Here is a 20,004-nt window from a genome sequence, read left to right as displayed (position 1 = left end):
TTGAACCCAGAGCCTTCATGGTAAGCTATATCTGCAGCCTTTTTAAATTTCTTATTTTGAGATAGGGTCTTTCTCATTGCTACATTTCCCAGACTGAGCTCAAATTTGGGATCTTCCTGCCTCAGCCAACTGAGCTGGGATTATAGGCATATGTCGGTGTACTGGCACCAAGTCACTTTTTTGTACATTATTGTAAAATAAATAGTGATATCCTGTATGGTATTGGGAAACTAAAAACAAAAGCACTACTTACACTACTACAAAAATTTTACCTAGCACTTCAAAACTGCAATGTACTTAGGTCAACATCATGTGAGGATAACAGCTCTTACTGTGTTCAGGTGGGGGCTGTATGTGCACTGAGAACTAGTTGTCACCCTTCTCTTTCTGCTGATGGAAATGAATCAAGCTCACCCAGGGCTCAGAAAGTCAACTATCCCAGAATAAAAACCTAGATCGAATCAATTGCAAAAGCACCTGTGCACTTGGCTTTCATAGTGTGCTCCCTCTTCCAAATGAAACCTTTTCTCTATATGTAGGACACCAATCTTTTACTGTGCAAGTCACTGATGTAGTTTTGAAGAAGAAACAATGTGAAATTTTATGACAGAAAGAAGTTATTATTATTTTATTATTGTTTAAGCCAAACTCCAATCTCAGCACTGAGGATTAGACTGAGACTGAATATACTATAGCGTAGATTTAACTCTGACACATCTTTCAAGATGAACTAGTAATTTTTATACTTCCTTGGGCCACAACTGTAGCAAATCTCCTCTCTGGAACTCAGGTGGAAAATAAAGTGGGACTGTAAACTATAATTCATGTGAGATTTGTAGTAATTTGAAATTACTAGAGAATTGAGGTACAGTACATCGAAATGTTTTATCACACCTCAGAGTGGAAATTCTCTAGATGCTGTTTAGTCAGAGACATCTTTTTGTGACACTAGCACTTTAATGAGCTACAGAGTCAAAGCCTGAATGGTAAGGCTATTAGAAAATAAGAAAGCAAGCCGGGCGTGGTTGGCATACACCTGTAATCCCAGCACTTGGGAGGCTGAGGCAGGAGGATCGCTGTGAGTTTGAAACCAGCCTGGGCTACATAGTGAGTTCCAGGTCAATCTCAACTACATAGTGAGACCCTGTCTCAAAAAACTGAAAAAAAGAAAAGAAAATAAGAAATCAAATCAGCTAATGAATTTAAGTTCCTCTGAGGAATTACACATGAAAAGTATATGTAATGAACTTACTGTTGAAAAACAAACTTTAAAAAGTTGAGATAAAGACTAAGTTGATAAATTGCCTGAGATGGGTTCAAATTTACAGAACTTCTGCCTCAGCCTCCCAAAGTGCTGGTCTTGGAGGTGTGTACCACCATATGCAGTTTTGAAGAAGCTTTAAAAATGTAAAAAGATAGAAGAAATAATATACAAAGGATACTAAAAGAACATTAAAAATCAATAGCTTTTTAAAATACCAATAATGGACTATTTGAGAAAGAAATCAGGAAAACAACTCCATTCCAATAGTTTCAAAAATGGAAATGCCTAAGAATCATTGTAAGCAAAGAGGGGAAAGAACTCTGTAGTGACAACTACAGAACACTAAAGAAAGTATTGAAGAAGAGACGAGAAGATCGAACGATCCATATTCATGAATCAGCGGAAGGAGTACTGTTAAAATGGTCAGAGTACAAAAAGTGATCTACAGCTTCATTGTAATCTCCATCAAAATACTAATGACATTTTTCACAGGACTAGAAAAAACAATCCTAAGATTCAAAGAAACACAAGAGGCCACAAATAGCCAAAGCAATCATAAGCAAACAGAGCAAGGCCGAAGGCGTCACTGTGGCCAATTTCAAATTATACTACAAAGCCTTGGTCACAAAAACACCATGGTACCAGCCCCTAAATAGTCACATAAACCAATGGAACTGAACACAGGACACAGAAGCAAACCCACTCAGCTAGAGCCATCTGATTCTTGACAAAGCAACCAAACACATTCGTTGGGGAAAAGGCAGCATCTTTAACAAATGGTACTGTGATAACTGGATATCCATAAGAAACTATGTCTCTATCTCTCAGTCTGTACAGAAGCCAATTCAAAATGGATCAAAGTGATAGGTATAAGACCTGAACTATAAAAGTGACAGAAAACATAAAGGAAACCCTTAAAGCCTGGGGCACAGGCAAAGACTTCCTGAATAGGAGGACTCCAGTAGCCCAGGAAAGAACAGCAGGAAACAACAAATGGGGTGACATCGATTGAAAAGTTTCCACACAGCAATGGAACCAACCAAGAGTCCAGACAGCCTACAGAATGGGAGAAAAATCTTTGCCAGCTATTCTTGAGACAGAGGATTTAATATGCAGAGTCTATAAAGCACTCAAAGATTTAATACCAAACACTCAGCCCAATCAGTAAATGGACAAATGGATTGAACAGAGACTTCTCAAGAGAAGGACAAATGGCTGATAAATACTACATATGAAAAAACATTCAACATCTTTAGTCATTAGGGAAGCACAAATCAAATTTACACTGAGATTCCACTTCACTCCAGTCTGAAGGGCTGTCTATCATTAAGGGTACAGAAAACAGTAAACAGTGGTGAGGATGTGGGGAAGAAAGAAACTTTTCTACATTACTAATGGGATGTAAATAAGTAGAGCCACTGTGGAAATTAGTATGGAGGTCCCTCAAAAATCTAAAATTAGGCCTACCATTTGATTGCACGATGCACCATTCCTTGTATCAAAGTCTGCATACTATAGGATGTAGTATCATATAGTATACTTGTATCAAAGTCTGCATACTATAGGATAACTGCATTCCCATGTTTATTGGGGCACAATTCATAATACCCAAGATATGAAATTAGCCTATATGCCAAATAGCAGATGACTGAATAAAGAAAATGTGGCATATGTATGCCCAATGGAATATTACTCAGCCTTAACAAACAAAAAAATGACATTTTAACAAGATGGATGGAACTGGAGGTCATCATGTTATGGGAAATATGCTAGACTCAGAAAGACAGTATCCCAGGTTTTCTCTAATATGTAGAATCTAACACACACATACATGCGTGCGCGCGCACACACACACACACACACACACACACACACACACAGACACACAGAGATGGCATGAGCATTGAAGGAAGACTATTATCATACCAGAGAAAGGGAAGGGAATATAAGGCAGATAATGCAGGGTACATAGGATCAAAATATGTTTTATGCCTGTGTGAAAATACCACATTAAATAGTGTTTTGTAAAATTAATAGACAATCATAAAAATATATGAAAAATAATAATATGTAAAAAATAGCTGTATTACCTAAAATTTAAAATAATTCATGGAATCAATAATGATTAAAATTTTTGCATTTTGTTCTTTCCAATGAAAAGAAACAAATAGTATGATAAGTTGCACTTTTATATGACCACGATTCACCTCCTGCAAGGTGCTAATAAATTGTCAATTTGTTTTTATACATTTTCATAATGTATATCCATGTATGTAAACTGTATGTAGTTTTGTGTACAATTTTAATTGACTTCAATGGGCTTATATGTGAGACATGTTTCTCAGTAGTGTACTTCTTTACTCATGACTGTTTGGCTTTTGTCCATGTGAAGGTATGTTAAGCTCTAGCTCACTCCTTTTATCAACAGACTAGCATTTTGTCAGGCGGGTAAACCTCATTTCATGTATTCAGTCCACTGTAACGAGGCTTCCTCTTCTTTTAGTGCCAATTCAGCACATGAATGGCTCTAGGAATTCAGCTGGAAGGGGAGTCCTGTGGTATAGGGTAGGCCTTTTTCCATTTACCATAGTTTTCCTGTTACAGAAAAGTTGGAATTCATAAAGCTAAAATTGTAATTCATAAACTAAGACACAATATTCTCATGAAATGTTAAGACATGCTGTGTTTAAGATATGTACTTTCTGTTAGGTAAAAAGAACTGAAAACTAGGACCAGAGCAGGACTGTAGCAAGCCTTTATTATAAGGAGGATCTGCTGGGCTGTCTCCAAAACAAAGGAGGAAGAGCAAAATGGCCTAGACAGGGAGCGCTTTTTATAGGAGCTGTGGTGGGGTCCGGTAATAACAGTAAGGAATTGGAGGAGCCTGTGACATCACTGGTTACTAGGGAGGTAGTGAGTATCAGGTTACTCTTTTGGTGGAAAGAGGGCCATTTTGGGAAGAAGAAGGTTGTCCTTTTGGTGGAAGAAGCTGTATTCTAAAGGGGAAGCAGGGCATTATGCGAAGGAGAAGGCTGTTGTTTTATGTAGCAGCCATCTCAAGACAAGGAAAATCTAACGCTTTCCAAACTGCAGTGCTCTCCCTTTAGCAAGAAGCTATTTTAGGATTTTGCTGTAGCTGCTTATCAAAAGCCACCTGCAAAATGAAAAGCCCAATGTAACGCTTTGCCAGATAACCCTCACTTCACTTGTAATGGTATAAAAGTTTGTTCAGATCTGAGCTCAGGGTCAGACCACAAAGACTTGTTTCTAGGGTCTGGCCTTGCTAAGAGCAATAAAGTTTGTTTATTTACCCAACTCCCAAGTCTCTTAAAGATCCTTTCAGTACTCCTGCTGAAATATTTGGAGCATTGTCTGGGAACTGAAAGAAATTTCAGGCTACATTGCTTGGCCAGACCCAGCTGGACTGTCAGTCTCCCAACTCATGGGGGTGGGTAGCGGGGCGGCCCTAGGAGTCTTTTCCTTGGCCCCCTGTGGACCCTCTCCTCTCTGCCAGAGGTTGGACCAAACCCCAGTTAGAAACCTTTGGTTCTGTTTTTAGCCACCTCCTGGATAAAAAAAAAGCTTGATCACCCCCTTGAGACAGCCTCTTGTTTGTTAGGACTCTTGAGTCTGTTTCTTAAACAATTTAAACCTTGAGACACAGCGTCTTGTTTAATTTGGATTCTTATTCTTGAGTCAGGTTGTTAAACAATTTGAATTAGAAAGGGGCACCCACTCCTTGAGGCATAGCGCCTAATGATCATGGGAACAGGTACCTCGTGCCCCACTGTAGTAGAATGTATGTTAAAGGGTTTTAAGAAAGGATTTTCAGATGACTGTGGTGTTAAGATGAAGCCCCAAAAGCCTAGGACCTTTTGTGAATTAGAATGGCCACGTCTGTACAAGGGGTGGCCAGCAGAGGGCATTCTAGACATTAAGATAGTGAGATGTGTTTGGCAGGCAGTCACCGCTCCAGGGAAAGGAACATCCCCACCAATTTCCATACATCGATTCCTGGCTGAACTTGTGCGGAGCAATGCTCTCCTGGCTATGCATTTGTGCCATGGGAACAAAAGGGAGAATACTGATCTTAAAGCTAAATGATTCAGAAGATTTGAAGAAACCAATTCTCTATGACCCTGAACAAGAAAAAAGCAGACTTTCCCCCACCCTAGGCCACTGCTTCCCTGGAGCCACAACAACCCACATCTCCTGACTCAGGGAGCACCGACACATGGAATGGGAGACTCTAAAAACTCCACCTATGACTCCCTCCATCCTGGATGGTTGCACTTTCAGAGGGGGCTGTTCCTTAGATGTGTGTACTTTCACATTCCTGGCGCTAAAAGGCTGATGCTCAAGCTGCCATTAGTCATTGGTACGATTCCTGTACTGGTTTTGGCAGCAGAAACTCCGGCACCGCCAGCCAGTTCAGCATGGACATGAGCTGGCTGACACTGACCCTGCCGGAACACCACCAGATCACGCAGATGTGGTGTCAGAGGAAGAATTCTCTAGACACATTCCTCCTCAGCCGCCTGATGAGAGAGAGCCGCTCTATGTTTGCCTGCATACGAGAATTCGGGTTTCGGCCTCCACCTCTTCACTTAGAGGTGGATCCACATCCTGGTGACATAGAGGAGACCCAGCCTGTTTCCTTCATTCTCTGAATGTATTTCAGAGATCACCGTTTTCACCATCATATTGGAATGTTGATTCTTTCCCATCTGCCTTTTTGGAGAGAGGACAGAAAGATTAATTTAAGACCATGAATGAACACCAAGCCTGAAGACAGTAGAAATTAAAGATCACTAGGACTCTCTGGGGGGCCAAGACAGTGGCTGCACAAGTTTCTATGATGGCCACCTGTCGCCTTTGGGAAGGGGAAGACACTGTGGGCAGTGAAGTTGAGGCGAACCTGCTGACGGAGGTAACAGAAAGGAGAAAGGCCTGCTGGCCGGAAGGAGGGCTTCTGTGAATGGAAACCAGAGCGCAGAAGCTTCTTGAAAGGCTTTGCAAAGAGAAGCAAACGTGAAGGCCATGTGAAGGATTCACTGGGCAGACGGTTTGAGAGTGTAGTCGCGTAGCAGTACGTAGGAAAGTGGCCTACTCTAAATCCTCCGTGAGACCTTCAGGCTCCAGTGTCTTCCTGATTTCCTGTCATATCACCATATCAAAGATCAAGGTCCTCACAAGTCCCCTTTCTTGAAATCATGATCACATAAGGTCCCAATGAGGTAATACAGTCGTAGTTTAAAATATACTTTCTAAATTGGCTATGCAGTATTAGGAAACCTCAAATGGGAAAGATGAATTTTATCATGAAATTGTGTTTTATTAAAAGCTATACTTTTTGCCACCTCTAAGTACTTAAAGAGGATATATGTTTAGTTGTTCCCATATCTTAACTATCTGAGGGCACAGCAGAAAAAGGAAAGAAAAGTTTATATCTTTAGGATGCCTTGATAACCACATGGTAAAAAAGCATTTTTCTTGACCTACCTGTAGTGGGGCTATCAGATAGCTTTTCAAAACTCTAGGCCTGGTTAACCTTATTTGAACTCTCTTATTTATAACAGCAGTCTTAGCTTACCTTGCATCTAATCAGAAATTAAACCAGGGGATCCAGCCACATAAAACCAGATTTAAGGAAATGGGACTTTTGAAAGAATGCAGCTCCCCATGGAATACTCCTCTCCTTCCAGTCGAGAAGCCCAATGGGGACTACGGACCAGTTCAAGATCTTTTTACAGTCAACCAAGCTGTAGTCACCCTTCCTCTTGTGGTACCAAAACCACACGCTTTACTGAGCCCCATCCCACCAGATGCAGCATGGTTCACTTGCCTTGATCTGAAAGATGCCTTTTTCTGCCTGCAGATAGCCCCTCAAAGTCAACCTACCTTTGCCTTTGAATGGGAAGATCCAGGCACAGGACATAAAGGACAATTAACTTGGACTAGGCTACCACAGGGATTCAAAAATTCCCCCATGCTCTTCAGGGAAGCACTAGCCTCTGACCTTCGACGCTCCCCTCACCAACAGTACAACTGCAGTTTACTCCAGTATGTAGATGTTCTCCTGCTTTGTGGTGAAGAGAGAGCTGACCGTTGGGAAAGAACCAAGGCCCTCTTAGAATTTCTCCAAGAGACAGGACACAAAGTATCTTGGAGGAAGGCTCAAATTTGTCAGAGTGAGGTTTGATACCTGGGATTTGACATTAGACAGGGACAACACCAGTTAGAGCCCAAGAGAAAAGGTAATATGCTCCATTCCAAAACCCAACAGAAAAAGAAAGCCAGGGATTTTCTCAGGGCAATTGGCTTCTGCAGGATATGGATCCCTGGGTTCACAGAGAAAACCAAGCCTCTGTGTAAGATGTTCAAAGGGAAAGAAAGCAAACTCTCAAGTTTAACCTGGACATTCGAACAGGACTGTTCCTTCACACCAACACCTGGGCTTCCCAATGTTTCCAGACCTTTCAACTTGTTTGTTGATGAAAAAGCTCACATAGCACTGGGAATGCTCACACAGAAGGTCGGACCCTGGAAAAGGCCGGTAGCCTATCTCTCAAAAACCTGGACTCCATAGCAAAAGGATCACCTCCCTGTCTATGAGCCATAGCTGCTACTGTAATGCTTATTAGGGAGGCTGAGAAGCCAACTTTAGGCCAAGAACTGACAGTGTATACCTCTCATGGGTAATCAAACTGCTCAATATGTGTGGCCAAAATTGACTTTCCAATAGCCACATTTTCCAATATCGGGCTCTCTTCTGTGAAAAGAGACACTCTCCAGTGTTTAGTCCTTCAAGCCTGCCACCCATCTTCCCACTGAGTCGGGCCCACCTGACCATGACTGTCTGCTGACTGTTGATGGAATCTAGACCTACAAATGACCCTCCTGACTGGTGCTGAGTGCCCCCTATTCACAGATGGAAGTAGCTCAGTCAGGGAGGGGATATGACGAGCTGGCTACGCCGTGGTCACCACTAAAGAGGTGCTCCTAGCCAGACCTCTCCCTGCAGGATGGTCAGCACAGAGGGCAGAACTGTGGGCCTTCACACAAGCACTGAGATGGGCAAAAGGGAAAAAAGTGCCTGAAGCACTAGGACAAGTTCTTAATCGACTACATAAATATTCTAGAGAAAGGGATGATGTACTAACAGACAGCCCAGCACACAATTTAGGACCAGGACAATTGGTTTATGTCAAGGACTGGAAAAGGAGCCATTAGCTCCTATTTGGAAAGGACCTTATGTTATTGTTGTGACTACTCCTACAGCAGTGAAGGAAGCTGAAATCTAGCCCTGGATTTACCACTCTCAAGGGAAAAAGACTCACCCAGACTCTGAGTGGACCTGGCAGGCTGACCCAACTGATCCTCTGAAGGCACTAAAGAGACAACACACCCAAACCCCTGCGCCTATCACTGCAGAAGCTGACAGCTCAGCCAGGCGTAGTGGTACATGCCTGTAATCCCAGCATTTGGGAGGCTGAGGCAGGAGGATTGCTGTGAGTTTGAGACCAACCTGGGCTACACAGTGAGTTCCAGAGCAGTCTGAACTACATAGTGAGACCCTGTCTCAAAAAAGAAAAGAAGCTGACAGTTCAATGCATGGCTGAAGCTTGAGGATCTACAAGGGGACATGCAGCCCTTCCTAGTAGTTCTAACCTTTAATGTTCTTCTCTCCTACTCTGCAGGTCATGACCACCGGACCTTTGAACTGGCCATGGCAGGCAGCTTACCCCAACTGATTAAGACTATAAAATGGGAGCCTGAGGGACACCCCTTGACCATCACATTTGATGCTTGTCCCATGGAACATTATGGATGGCCAGTTAACGATTGTGGAGGATATAGCTGGGATAGTTAGGGAATCAATGAGCCATTTAAGAGAATGACTCAAGAAAATCCAAGTCAAATATGGAATCCAGGAATCAAGCTCCTGGTGGGACTGGTCATTGTCCAATTGGAAACCATGGGTCAGTGCCTTTCTTGGACCACTCATGGTTCTGCTGCTGATCACAGTTGGCCCATGTCTCTTTAACTGGCTGACCAAATTTATTACTCAAAGGGTACAATCCATAGTAGCTTATCAAATGATAGTACATCAAACACATTATGTCCATTTGGATGAAGAATCATCCTGATACAAAAAGAGGGGGAAATGTTGCAGAAAAAATTGTAATTCCTAAAGCTAAAATTGTACTTTATAAACTAAGACACATTATTCTCATGAAATGTTAAGGCATTCTGTGTTTAAGATATGTATTTTCCAAACCGCAGTGCTCTCCCTGTAGCAAGATATCTTAAGACTCTGCTGTAGCTGCTTATCAAAAGCCACCTGTAAAATGAAAATCCTCAATGTAACGCTTCTGCTTTGCCAGATAATCCAGCTTCGCTTGTAATGGTATAAAAGTTTGTTCAGATCTGAGCTCAGGGTCAGACCACAAAGACTTATTTCCAGGGTCTGGCCTTGCTACGAGCAATAAAGTTTGTTTTTTTACCCAACTCCTGTCTTCGGTACTCCTACCGCAACATTGCTAACCAGCTGTTAGGTTTTCAAAGTATTATACCACTGCTAAACTCCATGTATGGAGTCCTTTTGATTTTTTAAGTTTTACTAATTGAAAAACTAAGGACCGTGGGCCAAATTCAGCCTGTTGTCTGTTTCTATAAGTAAAGTTCTGTGGGACACAGCCTTGCTTATTCGTTAACATGTTGTCCATGGCTGCTCTCAAGCTATAAGGTCAGTGTTGATTGTCACAGTGGAGACCATATGGCTTAAAAAACCCAAATATTCTCTGGCCCCTTACAGAAATACTTTCTGATCACTGTAATAACATTATCATTCTGTTTTGTTTTGCTTTTCAAATTATCTAATATTTAGTCACATAAATGAAAATGTTTCAGAACGTGACAGTGTTATAAAGAATCCACTTGTCAAGAAACAGGCTCTTTGTCATGAGAAGAAGAAAAGTTTATTCCAGTGAATAGGGGCTGAAATCAGGAGATTCTAGAAGCTGGCAGGGAAAGATTTTCACCTGTGAGTGGATGCGCTAACATTGGAAGAGAGAAATAGCAGCCAGGAGGGGAGGAAGACTATACTTATATAGATATTAGGGCAGTGGCTATAATTACAAAGAATTTTTATGACTTGGATGTCCTAGGACAGTCTTCTCAGGTAGGTATAGTTACTGGACTTCTTGGCCCCAGGGAGATAATAAACCACATTTTGAATCCATTTGCCCTATTTACTGAGAACCTGCTGCTGTTTACTGAAAGCAGCCTGTTTGCTTTTTCCTGTTGGTTTAGGGTAGGCCTGACAATGTGCATGGCGGTTAGTGATATTAAGTAGGTTGGTAGAAAGAACCTGAGAAGACATCGCATGTGCTATGAGAAGACCCAGGAGGTAAGGAAAGCAAAACTGGAGAGATTAAGTAACTTATATGAAATCACAGAGGTAGTAAGTGGAAGAGGTTGAATTTCACCTCAGGAATATAGGGCTCTTTCCTCTATAAGACAGCTATTTTCTTAAATTCATGTAAACACAATAGAAAGCGGGCATGTAAGTATTGTGTCAGAAACATAAAACTCTGTTTAGTTCTGGACTGGGCAGTCCAGACACTGGGGTTCTGGTGAGTTGAAATTTGGACTCAGTGTTGATGACTGGCTTTGAATCATAGTCCCAGCATTAACCTTGGCTGAATCACTTACATTTGTAGGCTTCATTGTGTTTTGTTGGGGTGGGGTGGGGTGGGAAGGAGTTGGTCTGTAAAGTGAGGAGGGTGTCTGGATGATCTCCATGGACTCTTCTGGCTCTCACATTCTATGATGCTGTGACTTTAGGAGGTGGCATTTGATTTGGGTTTTAGAGGGTGTTGTGATTTTTGACAGGCTACCTTATAAATGAGGGAAAAGGTATTCCAGGTGGTGAAAACCATTTGAGCAAAACACAGTGGCTAGTTACTGTAGCAAGAATTCTGGGAATGGCGTGTAAATAATGTGCTCTGACAAGGCTAAAGTTTAATTCTGCAGAAGACAAGAGAGGTGAGAGGAATCTGGCACTGAGCTGAGAGAGGGCCTTGAAATTATGCTTAGAAGCTGGTAATGTTTTCTCTGGAATTACAGAATTTGAAAGATCCTTGGAAGTGTCCTTGTCCCATGACTGGCTCCTCTACATTAACAGTCCCAGTGATATAGACTTCTCTATACCATCTATTTCATTTTTAGGCAGCTCCAAGCATAAGAAAATCATTCTGTACATTGAGTCAGAACTTATGGATTCTGGCTATACTTTATCCAAGGTAGAGATAATGGAAGATTATAAATGATAGAATATGTTAAAGGATATGTAACTCACAGCCTGAATTAGACCAGTGGAAGAACACTGATAATGTGTCCGAAAGGAATAGAACTTTAAAAAGCATTTGCAACCATTAAATGTGTATGGAGCACCCATGACGCATCGGTCATTGTCCAAGGATACAGCAGTAAGTCAGAGGTCCTGCTCATGAGGAGGAGGATTATTAGTAGTCTATTATGATAAGGACTGTGATAGTTCAGGTCAGGAATACTTAGTGTGCAGATGGAGGGGAAGAGATCAAGAGTTAGGAGGCAGGTAAGTGTTCCTGAAAGTCGTGTTGACCACGGAGGCAGAATGCTTCTGGGCGGGGAGCGAAAGTGACCTATTGAAGGGACTGAAAGCTGTTCTATGGCTGACGTATAGAGATGAGGCTGCTGTAGGAGACAGGGACTGGTTAGGAGGGACTTTTTGCCATGCTAGGGATTTCAGATTTTAACCTGAATTTGTTGAGAAACCAATATTATTAAAAGTAGTCACTTTCCCCCAAGAAAGTGTCAAATGAATACATATGACTTTAAAATATTACAACATATAGAGAATGTGGAAGAAATATGAATCTCTTTTAATCTCACCAACCAGAAACAATTACTGTTAAAACATTTTAGTGTTTTTCTAACTAACTAGTGTTTTTCTAAGTGTGTTCCTGTGCATAGGTACATAACATAAGCATGACCTTATTGCAAAATATAGTTTTGTGTGTGGTATTTTCTCAGTTCACAATACATGTCAGCATTTTTAAGCCATGCCATTAAAAATTGAGACATTGACTTCTAATGACTACCCATTATAGCCCAAAAGGTGACTGTATTCTTTTATACTTAAATGTCTTATAATAGGTTAATCTTTAACTTGCTTGCTTTTGATTTTTAGCTGTGATAAACAGCTTGTTTGTACTTTCATTTGCATCTAATTGTTTCCTTGGGCTGCATTTAGCCATGCCAGTGCCATAGTGGGACAGGTCCCGCCATACAGTGGTGTGATGGGCTTTGTGTGTATTAAGGCCTTTATGACAGCATTGTGAAGGTTTGCCTAAAAAGAAGTGATCTGAGAGAAGCAGCCTAAGGTGCTTATTTGAGCGATGTCACTAAAGTAGGAAGGCATAAGCTAAGTTACTGGTAGCAAAGTTAGAGAAAAGGAGACAGTCCTGATGCCTGAGGTGTTTGCGTTACAGCTTTCTGTAAACTTGATTAAAGCTCTTGGCCTTCTTTACATATTTACTCAGGATTTTAGGAGCCTCTGAAATGGAGGGTGTCAGGGGATTAATGATGCTCTTACCCAAGGCGGGAGACATCAAGAAGAAAGAACAAGTTTGAAGGTTCGGTTCAGAAATGGAAAAATTATCTGTTCAGTATTAGTTGTTGTACCTTTAAGAATGCAGAGATAAAACTGCCATGAAGACAGTTTATAAACTGGTTTTGTAGCTTAGGAGAGAAGTCAGAGAGGATATGGGACCCATCCCCACGACGATGGTGGTGCTGAGATCCTGCACCTAAAAGCAAGGAGTGCTAGAGATTAAGGGTTTGTGGTTAAAGGACATGGAACGTGCCCTAGAAGATGACTTACTGTGGGAGACCAGAGGAGAATTGAGGCCTAATTGGCCTCCCCTGTGAGCACAGAGGAGTAAGCCTGCACTGGGGGTGCAGCTGAGGTTATACGACACCTGAGGTTAAGTTGTTTACGAGAGATTGTACTAATGGATATTGTAAAGCAGATGAATCTGGTGTTACTTGATTGCTTGTGCTATGTTTGGGCGAATAAAAGCAAGGTGAGCCAAAAGCTCCGGGCTCCTCTGGCTACTAGAGGTGAGGGCTCTCAGGCTGCCAGCCTGTGAAACTGAGTCCTTTCTCTTTGTCACTCATCCTCATTTGCCCAGGGGCCAGCCAGGTGGATTGGCAACAGGTGGCGACACCAACATAGGGCTTGGCTAGGGACTTAACTACAGTTGGCCCCCAGTACAGGGACTTGAGACCGAGCTCACCTACAACTTATTACTAAATAGCAGACAAGAGAGAAGCTAGAAAAGGAGCTATGAGATAGTCACTACTTGAGAATAGTATTGACCATATTAAGAGAGGCAAGAGTTTCAAGGAAAAGCTTATCAAGGTGTCATACGATGTAGAGGTAAAGCAAGAAAAGGGCTGGGGGGTGTTCACAGGAGCAAGTCATCCATGCTTGTGGGCCGGCCAGGTTAACAGTCGTGGGAAGGGGAGTCAGAGTGTAGCAGTAGGGTGAAGAGTAAACAGAGCCAAAGAAATAGTGTTCCAGGGCTTTTTTCTAAAATGGTTAGTAAAGGGCTGAAGAGTATGAAAGAAGCAGCAGGGGTTTTACTTTTTCTTTTTTATAGTAAGAGAAGCTAGACACAAATTGTTATGTGACTTACATTATCTGCCTAGCATTTGCTATTGTCCGTGTTTAAAATATTTCTACTGGCAATTATTTTTACACAGCACACTCCATCCAAGTTCCCAGTGAAAGCACTGCTGCTCAAGCTCCGAGTGTCCTCTAATTCTGCAGAAACCAGTGAGGCCAGTGTGTTTGTGCATGTGGTCTCATTGGATTTTAGTAAGACCATTTTAAAACTTCAACTAATATTTTGAAGTACAGTTTAGAATTACAGAATATGCTAATGCCCTTGAAATTTTATTGTTACCTGAAGAAATGGTCAAAAACAATAAATGTTTAAAGTTGCAATTTAGAGGAGTCTTTTTTGTATGGCCAATTACAGGATGACAGTTTTAATTCTAACAAGCTTTAATAGGAGAGAAAAAAAATCAAAGGGTAATGTCAACCAGAATCATAGTGAACCAGAACAAGAAAAACTTTCATTGGTTACAGAACATAACATTGTGTGGTGTTGTCTTATTCACTTCCTTTACTAACAGTGAAAATACTGCAGGCATCTCAAGGAGGCTCAGACTGTCTTCTTGAACACAGAATCATTTTGATGGGTGGGTTTTTTTTTATTGAGTTTATTGGTACATTTTAGGTACACAGTACAATTACATTCATTATTGGGATCTTGTACCTTTACATGACAGGTCTTGGTTCTCATTTTTCCCCTTGTCCCGCCCTCCCTTCATCCCCTCCTCCCCTCCCCATTTACAAACACTTTGTTTTCATTTTCTCATTTTCTCACATTTTTTTCTTTTTCCTTATTACCTTTTCCTACACTTTAGCCCTTTACTTCCTATTTCACATGGTCAATTATCTTATTAGGATCTTATGTACTATTACGGTTTTTCACACCAGAGAAACTATTCTGTATTTACACATGTATGACTTATTTATTTCACTTAGTATATCCTCAAGATGGGTGTTTTTTATTAGTGTTGCAGAAAATTATTTACCTTTAAAGATATGCTAAATGAGTTTTGGCTTTAAAAAACAAAGCATCATAATAACATTCCCAGTGAAGGAGGAGGTAGTTTGTACAGTGTATACACTGGTTTATAGTTTGACAGTGAATTAGCCTATTTTTGAATCTGATTTCTCTCAGAATAATTGCTTTAAAGATATTGACATTAAAAATAATTATCACTTCCTTAGAGGTCATTATGTCACATCAGAAAAGTTTGTAGAAAATCAAATAGAACAGCATGAATACATGACTTCGATTTTTATAAAGAACCCGATTACCTTTCTCTTAAGATGAGAATTTTGGCATTTTCTAACAGGATTTTACACTAAAATCCTCAGCCCTTCTTTTTGTTTTCCAGAGATGTTCAATATTATTTATTTTAACCACCTTTAGACTTCTCTTCCTTCTCACCCAGCGCTGCTACAGCTTTAGTCACTCTCTCACCATTACACCAATCTCTCCCATCTTTCCTTGACTTCATGGACTGTAACTCAAGTCTGTTTAGAGAGAATATAGGCAGTGGGTTTGATATCGTGCCACTATTCTTGGGCTGCTGACCACTGCTAGCTAGAACTTGACAATCATGGCAGTTGTAGCCCCTATAAATTCATGGCCTTCAGTTTATCAGCCCCTCAGGATGGCCCTAGCTAGCAACCTTTATTTGTCTCCCGAAGCAGATCTTTCCTTTGTGACTATCCTGCATTTCCGCCTGTACCTTTAAACTTCCTCCTGCCACCTAATCCCTTGGTCTCAGAAAGTGATCTTGACTCCTGTTATATTGAGATCACCAGGAAGGAACTTTTGAATTTCTTTCTTTATCCCCAACACTATTCACAAATTTTTTTTCTTAACATAAAACCTTCTAGCCACTTTCTGACTTTTTTCTGATCAATTTTGTAACCAGGTTGCTTAAAAAACAAACAAACAAACAAGCAAATCCCCCAAAAAACAATGCCCAATTGCTTACCCTTCTCTTTTTCATCCAAATTGTTCTTGACAAGTTCCCTAGTGACCTAACCATGAAAGACTGTGAGGTATTTTTCAGCTTTTGCCTTATTTTGTCTCTGTGTGGCAGTGATGGCGAATCTTTTAGAACCTGTTATCAGTGATAGCAGACCCAGGGCACATGTGCCACAGGTGCACCACCTCTGCTCGATGACATTTTGTCACTATTGAGCAACTTCAGGTTTTGTTTGTTTGTTTGTTTTTTAACATAGTGTCTCACTATGTAGTTCAGGCTGGCCTTGAACTCATGGCAATCCTCCTACCTCTGCCTCCCAAGTGCTGGGATTACAGGTGTGCGCAACCAAGCCTGGCTGCAACTTCAGTTTTTTTTTTAAAAACCTCCCTGTTTTATATTTTCTCCACTTTAGAGTCTCATGAATTCAAACTTGCCAGTTTTCTACATTATCGGAAGAAAAAAGTATTTAATGCTTTAAAAAAGGTGGTTGTTGTGAAAGCGTATACTCCAATATCAATTCTACTTTTATATTATAGAAATATGTTATCCACTATCAAATATACCCTTATTTAAAATAAACATTTATGGGCCGGGGATTTAGCTCAGTGGCACTGCATCTGCCTCACAAACACAAGGTCCTGAGTTCAATCCCTGGTACCAAAATAAAGTAAATATTTAGTTCTTAAACTACCTAGTAGTCCTTTCCCTGTGTTTATCAAAACATCAATAAAAATATAAGAAATATATATTAATTATTCTTTGGTTTCTTTTCTTTTTCTTTTTTCCTATTCTTTTCTTTCTTTCTTTCTTTCTTTTTTTTTTTAGTTAATGAAGGAGTTCCCTCTTCTAAGCATGTTCAACATCCATGAAAACCTTTTAGAAGCCCTTCTGGAACTACAAGCATATGCTGATGTTCAAGCAGTTTTAGCAAAGTATGATGGTGAGTCCTGGGGTATTTTATGTGCTTAAGAACTCCTCTCTTCCTGATATATTTAGTGATTAGATTGGAAGGACATTTTCAAGTAGCACAACACTTTAATAATTCTCTGTCAAAAACTTTTCACCTGCGGTTTAATAGTGGTGTTTTATAAAATTTCTGAACTTCATGCTCAGCAGGGGCTTGAGTCCCACTCCTCTCTGACCCTTCCCACCCACTCTCCTGGCATTTTCCCTGTGCTGCAGTTGTGTATACTCTGCTTTTCTGTCTCCATGGTCAGGAATCACTGCAAATCACTCTTGCCCTGTTTGGACAGTGCCATTTATTAGAAGACTTGCTGTTATGCTACACTGGTTCACTTCAACCATTATCTGTTGGCCATGTTGATCCTCTGAAGCAGTATAGAACAGCTACTAGCCCCTACGCATGTGCCAACTCGGAGGATACTCGGAGATAAGATTGTGTCCCCTTCACCCTTGATCTTTCTTTAGTGCAGGATACCCCCATTTCATGATGGGCTTACAAAGCCCTTCACCACTTTAGCTATTCAACCATGAACTTATTCTATTTTTCCAATTCCTTAACAAACCAGGAAAATAAACTGGCACATCCTAGAGGTTTTCAAACATATATCATGTTGCTATTATCCATGAACTCAATATTTGCTTAATCATACAAAAATTATCTGCAGAATTAACCTGTTATCACCTAGCTACTGGAATATCTGCAGAACTCCATATTATTCTGCTTTATTTCAATAACTGTCCCCAAAATAAGTGTGTTTGCTTAGTAAATGGTTATTATACAATGTGAATATGCAATTACTTTTTGCTTATAAAATACTCTTTCTTTAGTAAGCAACTTTAGTTTATTTAAAGAAGTATTGAGGTCAGTAGTTTCTAAGAACTTATCAAAGACATAGAGTAAACTATACCATTTGGGTATTTTTGGGGAGGTCGTACAGGGGATCAAATTTGGGATCTTTCATTTGCAAGGCAGGTGCTGGAACCACTCAGCTAAACCCCTGGCCCTGCGTATTATTTTTGACACAAAATTTTCAATGAGGTATTTCTGAAATGGATTGACTTTGTTATCCTTCACAGTTGAGACAACTGAGGCATTATGAGGCTATTTTTGTTTAGTTTTTCTCAAACTCTTGCTCAAATTGATGGAAACTAAGCCCTCAGCCAATGATGGCATTATTTTTCCTTTGTAGACATGAGCACCCCTGTGTAATAAGATAACATGCTCCTTAGTATGGAACTTATTTTAGAAAAGCGAAAAGTATTTGTGGAACACTTTAAAGTAAACAAAATAAAGACTGGCCCTCATGTCAGCTCATTTTTATTCTTTTTTATATATGTTGGAATCTCACTGTTCAGCTGAACAGTGGTGTGGGCTAACTTAGTGGGCTTCCTTGTAGGCAAAATACTACACTGAGATTCTTTTAGTATCAAAGGTACCCATGCCCATAGTTTCAGGTTCCAGTGTACTTTTCCAGTTGTCTTAGAAAAGTTCCAGTGTGCTCATCCTCAGTGCTGACCTGTACTCAACCTGATATATCAAAGTTTAAGAAATAAAGATTTAGCCAATAGAGCCTTTGGGATCATAAATCTTATGAGTCTCCTTTCATGAAATCTCAGTTCATTACAGAAGTCATCATTCTTGTGTTATAAAACTTTTGCAAAATTAAAATGAACTTATTTGGAGCTATTCATTTTCTCTAAGAATCCTGTTGCACAGCCTCTGTTCTGCAACAACCAAAGGCTGATTTATTGGATTCTGATAACATATGTTCATAGTATTTGTTACCACAGTCCCTCCCACCCTCCACTAAAACTTGGCTCCCACTTTGAAAAATTCCTTTGTTGCAAATGGACAAACTCACCATATCAAGGCTCTTGTGTTGAGCTTTGTTTATGTGTGTACCTGGCAACAGAAATAATGTCCTTGTTCATTATTCATGGAAAAAGAGCTTCATTAGTGCCAGGACACATACTGTTGCTGAGATGCCTCATTAGGGGTTTTGAGTTCAGCGGTTGTCGATAGAGTGCAGATGACCTAACCATGACTGAATTCTGAAGGGAGTTTTGGTGCTGACTTGGCTCAGCTCTCCATCATTTACAGTAGAAATGTAATGAAGTGGCTGCTGAAGTTACTGGCTTCTTTTGGTACCAGGGATCGAACTCCGGACCTTGTGCATGAGAAGAAGGCAGCAGCACCACGGAGCTAAATCCTTGGCCCAGAAGTTACTGTCCTTGAGGGTGACCTGCATCTACTCAAGAATGTTGAAAAACATCTCTTGTTCCTCATTCCATACCATAAAATGGTTCTTTCAAGTTCATCTCTAGTCCTTTTCCCATGGACTTGAAGGACCCTGACTGAGCTGCTGGCCCTTTATCTGGCTCTGTGCAAGGGAAATGGGTACTTAAGAGTGCTTGGAGTACAGACAGCTTTTAGGGACACCCTATTCCTCACTCTAGCTCAAGTGTCATCATTCTTATGTATGAGATGTTGGAAACAGCACTTTGAATTCCAGCCCCTCCCTCCTTCTCCATAGAACCACACCCAAAGGAAGAAGACTGTATGTTATCTTTGCAAATTGGAACCCTCTGCTTGGGTAGCTGCTTCTTGGATAGTTTATGGGTTTAGGTGTATCAGTATGTTTCCCCCTTTTTTCACTTTTTTTTGTTGTTGTTGATATTAGTGCATTCTTGGCTGTACAGACTAATGGATTTTTTAAAGCAGGTTCATGCATGCACGTAACATACTTTGATCATCTTTATTCCCCCATTACCCTTTTCCACCCTTCCCCTAGTTTCACATATTTTTGGAGGGTTTAGTGCATATATTTTGATAATATCCATCCCCCATTAACAGCCCTTATTCCCATCTTCTTGTCTAGTGAGTCCCTTCTATTTTCATGCCATCTTTTTATAGGTTCCATATATTAGAGAGATCCAGTGATATTTGTCTTCCTGAATCTGGCTTATTGTGTGCAATGTGATAATACCTAGATCCTTCCATTTTCTTGCAAATGACAGAATTTGTTCTTTTTTATGGCTGAATAACATTTCATTGTGTGTGTATGTATGTATGTGTGTGTGTGTGTGTATGT

General features: G+C 40.6%; 1 protein-coding gene across 8 annotated transcripts in view; it reads left to right on the top strand.

Moving 5' to 3' along the window:
- St7 (suppression of tumorigenicity 7) overlaps nucleotides 1–20,004 on the top strand; it is a 315,589-nt gene that overhangs the window by 238,600 nt on the left and 56,985 nt on the right. For all 8 annotated transcript variants that reach the window (XM_010621892.3, XM_010621884.3, XM_010621891.2 and 5 more), the window contains one exon: nucleotides 16,775–16,889. In XM_010621892.3, coding sequence (XP_010620194.1) covers nucleotides 16,775–16,889 — 115 coding nt within the window. The remainder of the gene's footprint in view (nucleotides 1–16,774; nucleotides 16,890–20,004) is intronic.

This window comes from Fukomys damarensis, unplaced genomic scaffold (genome assembly GCF_012274545.1).
Source record: "Fukomys damarensis isolate Sample0158 unplaced genomic scaffold, DMR_v1.0_HiC HiC_scaffold_4, whole genome shotgun sequence".
Lineage (NCBI taxonomy): Eukaryota > Metazoa > Chordata > Mammalia > Rodentia > Bathyergidae > Fukomys > Fukomys damarensis.
The sequence above is the reverse complement of the archived record's forward strand: the minus strand, read 5'-3'. Positions and strand labels throughout refer to the sequence as shown.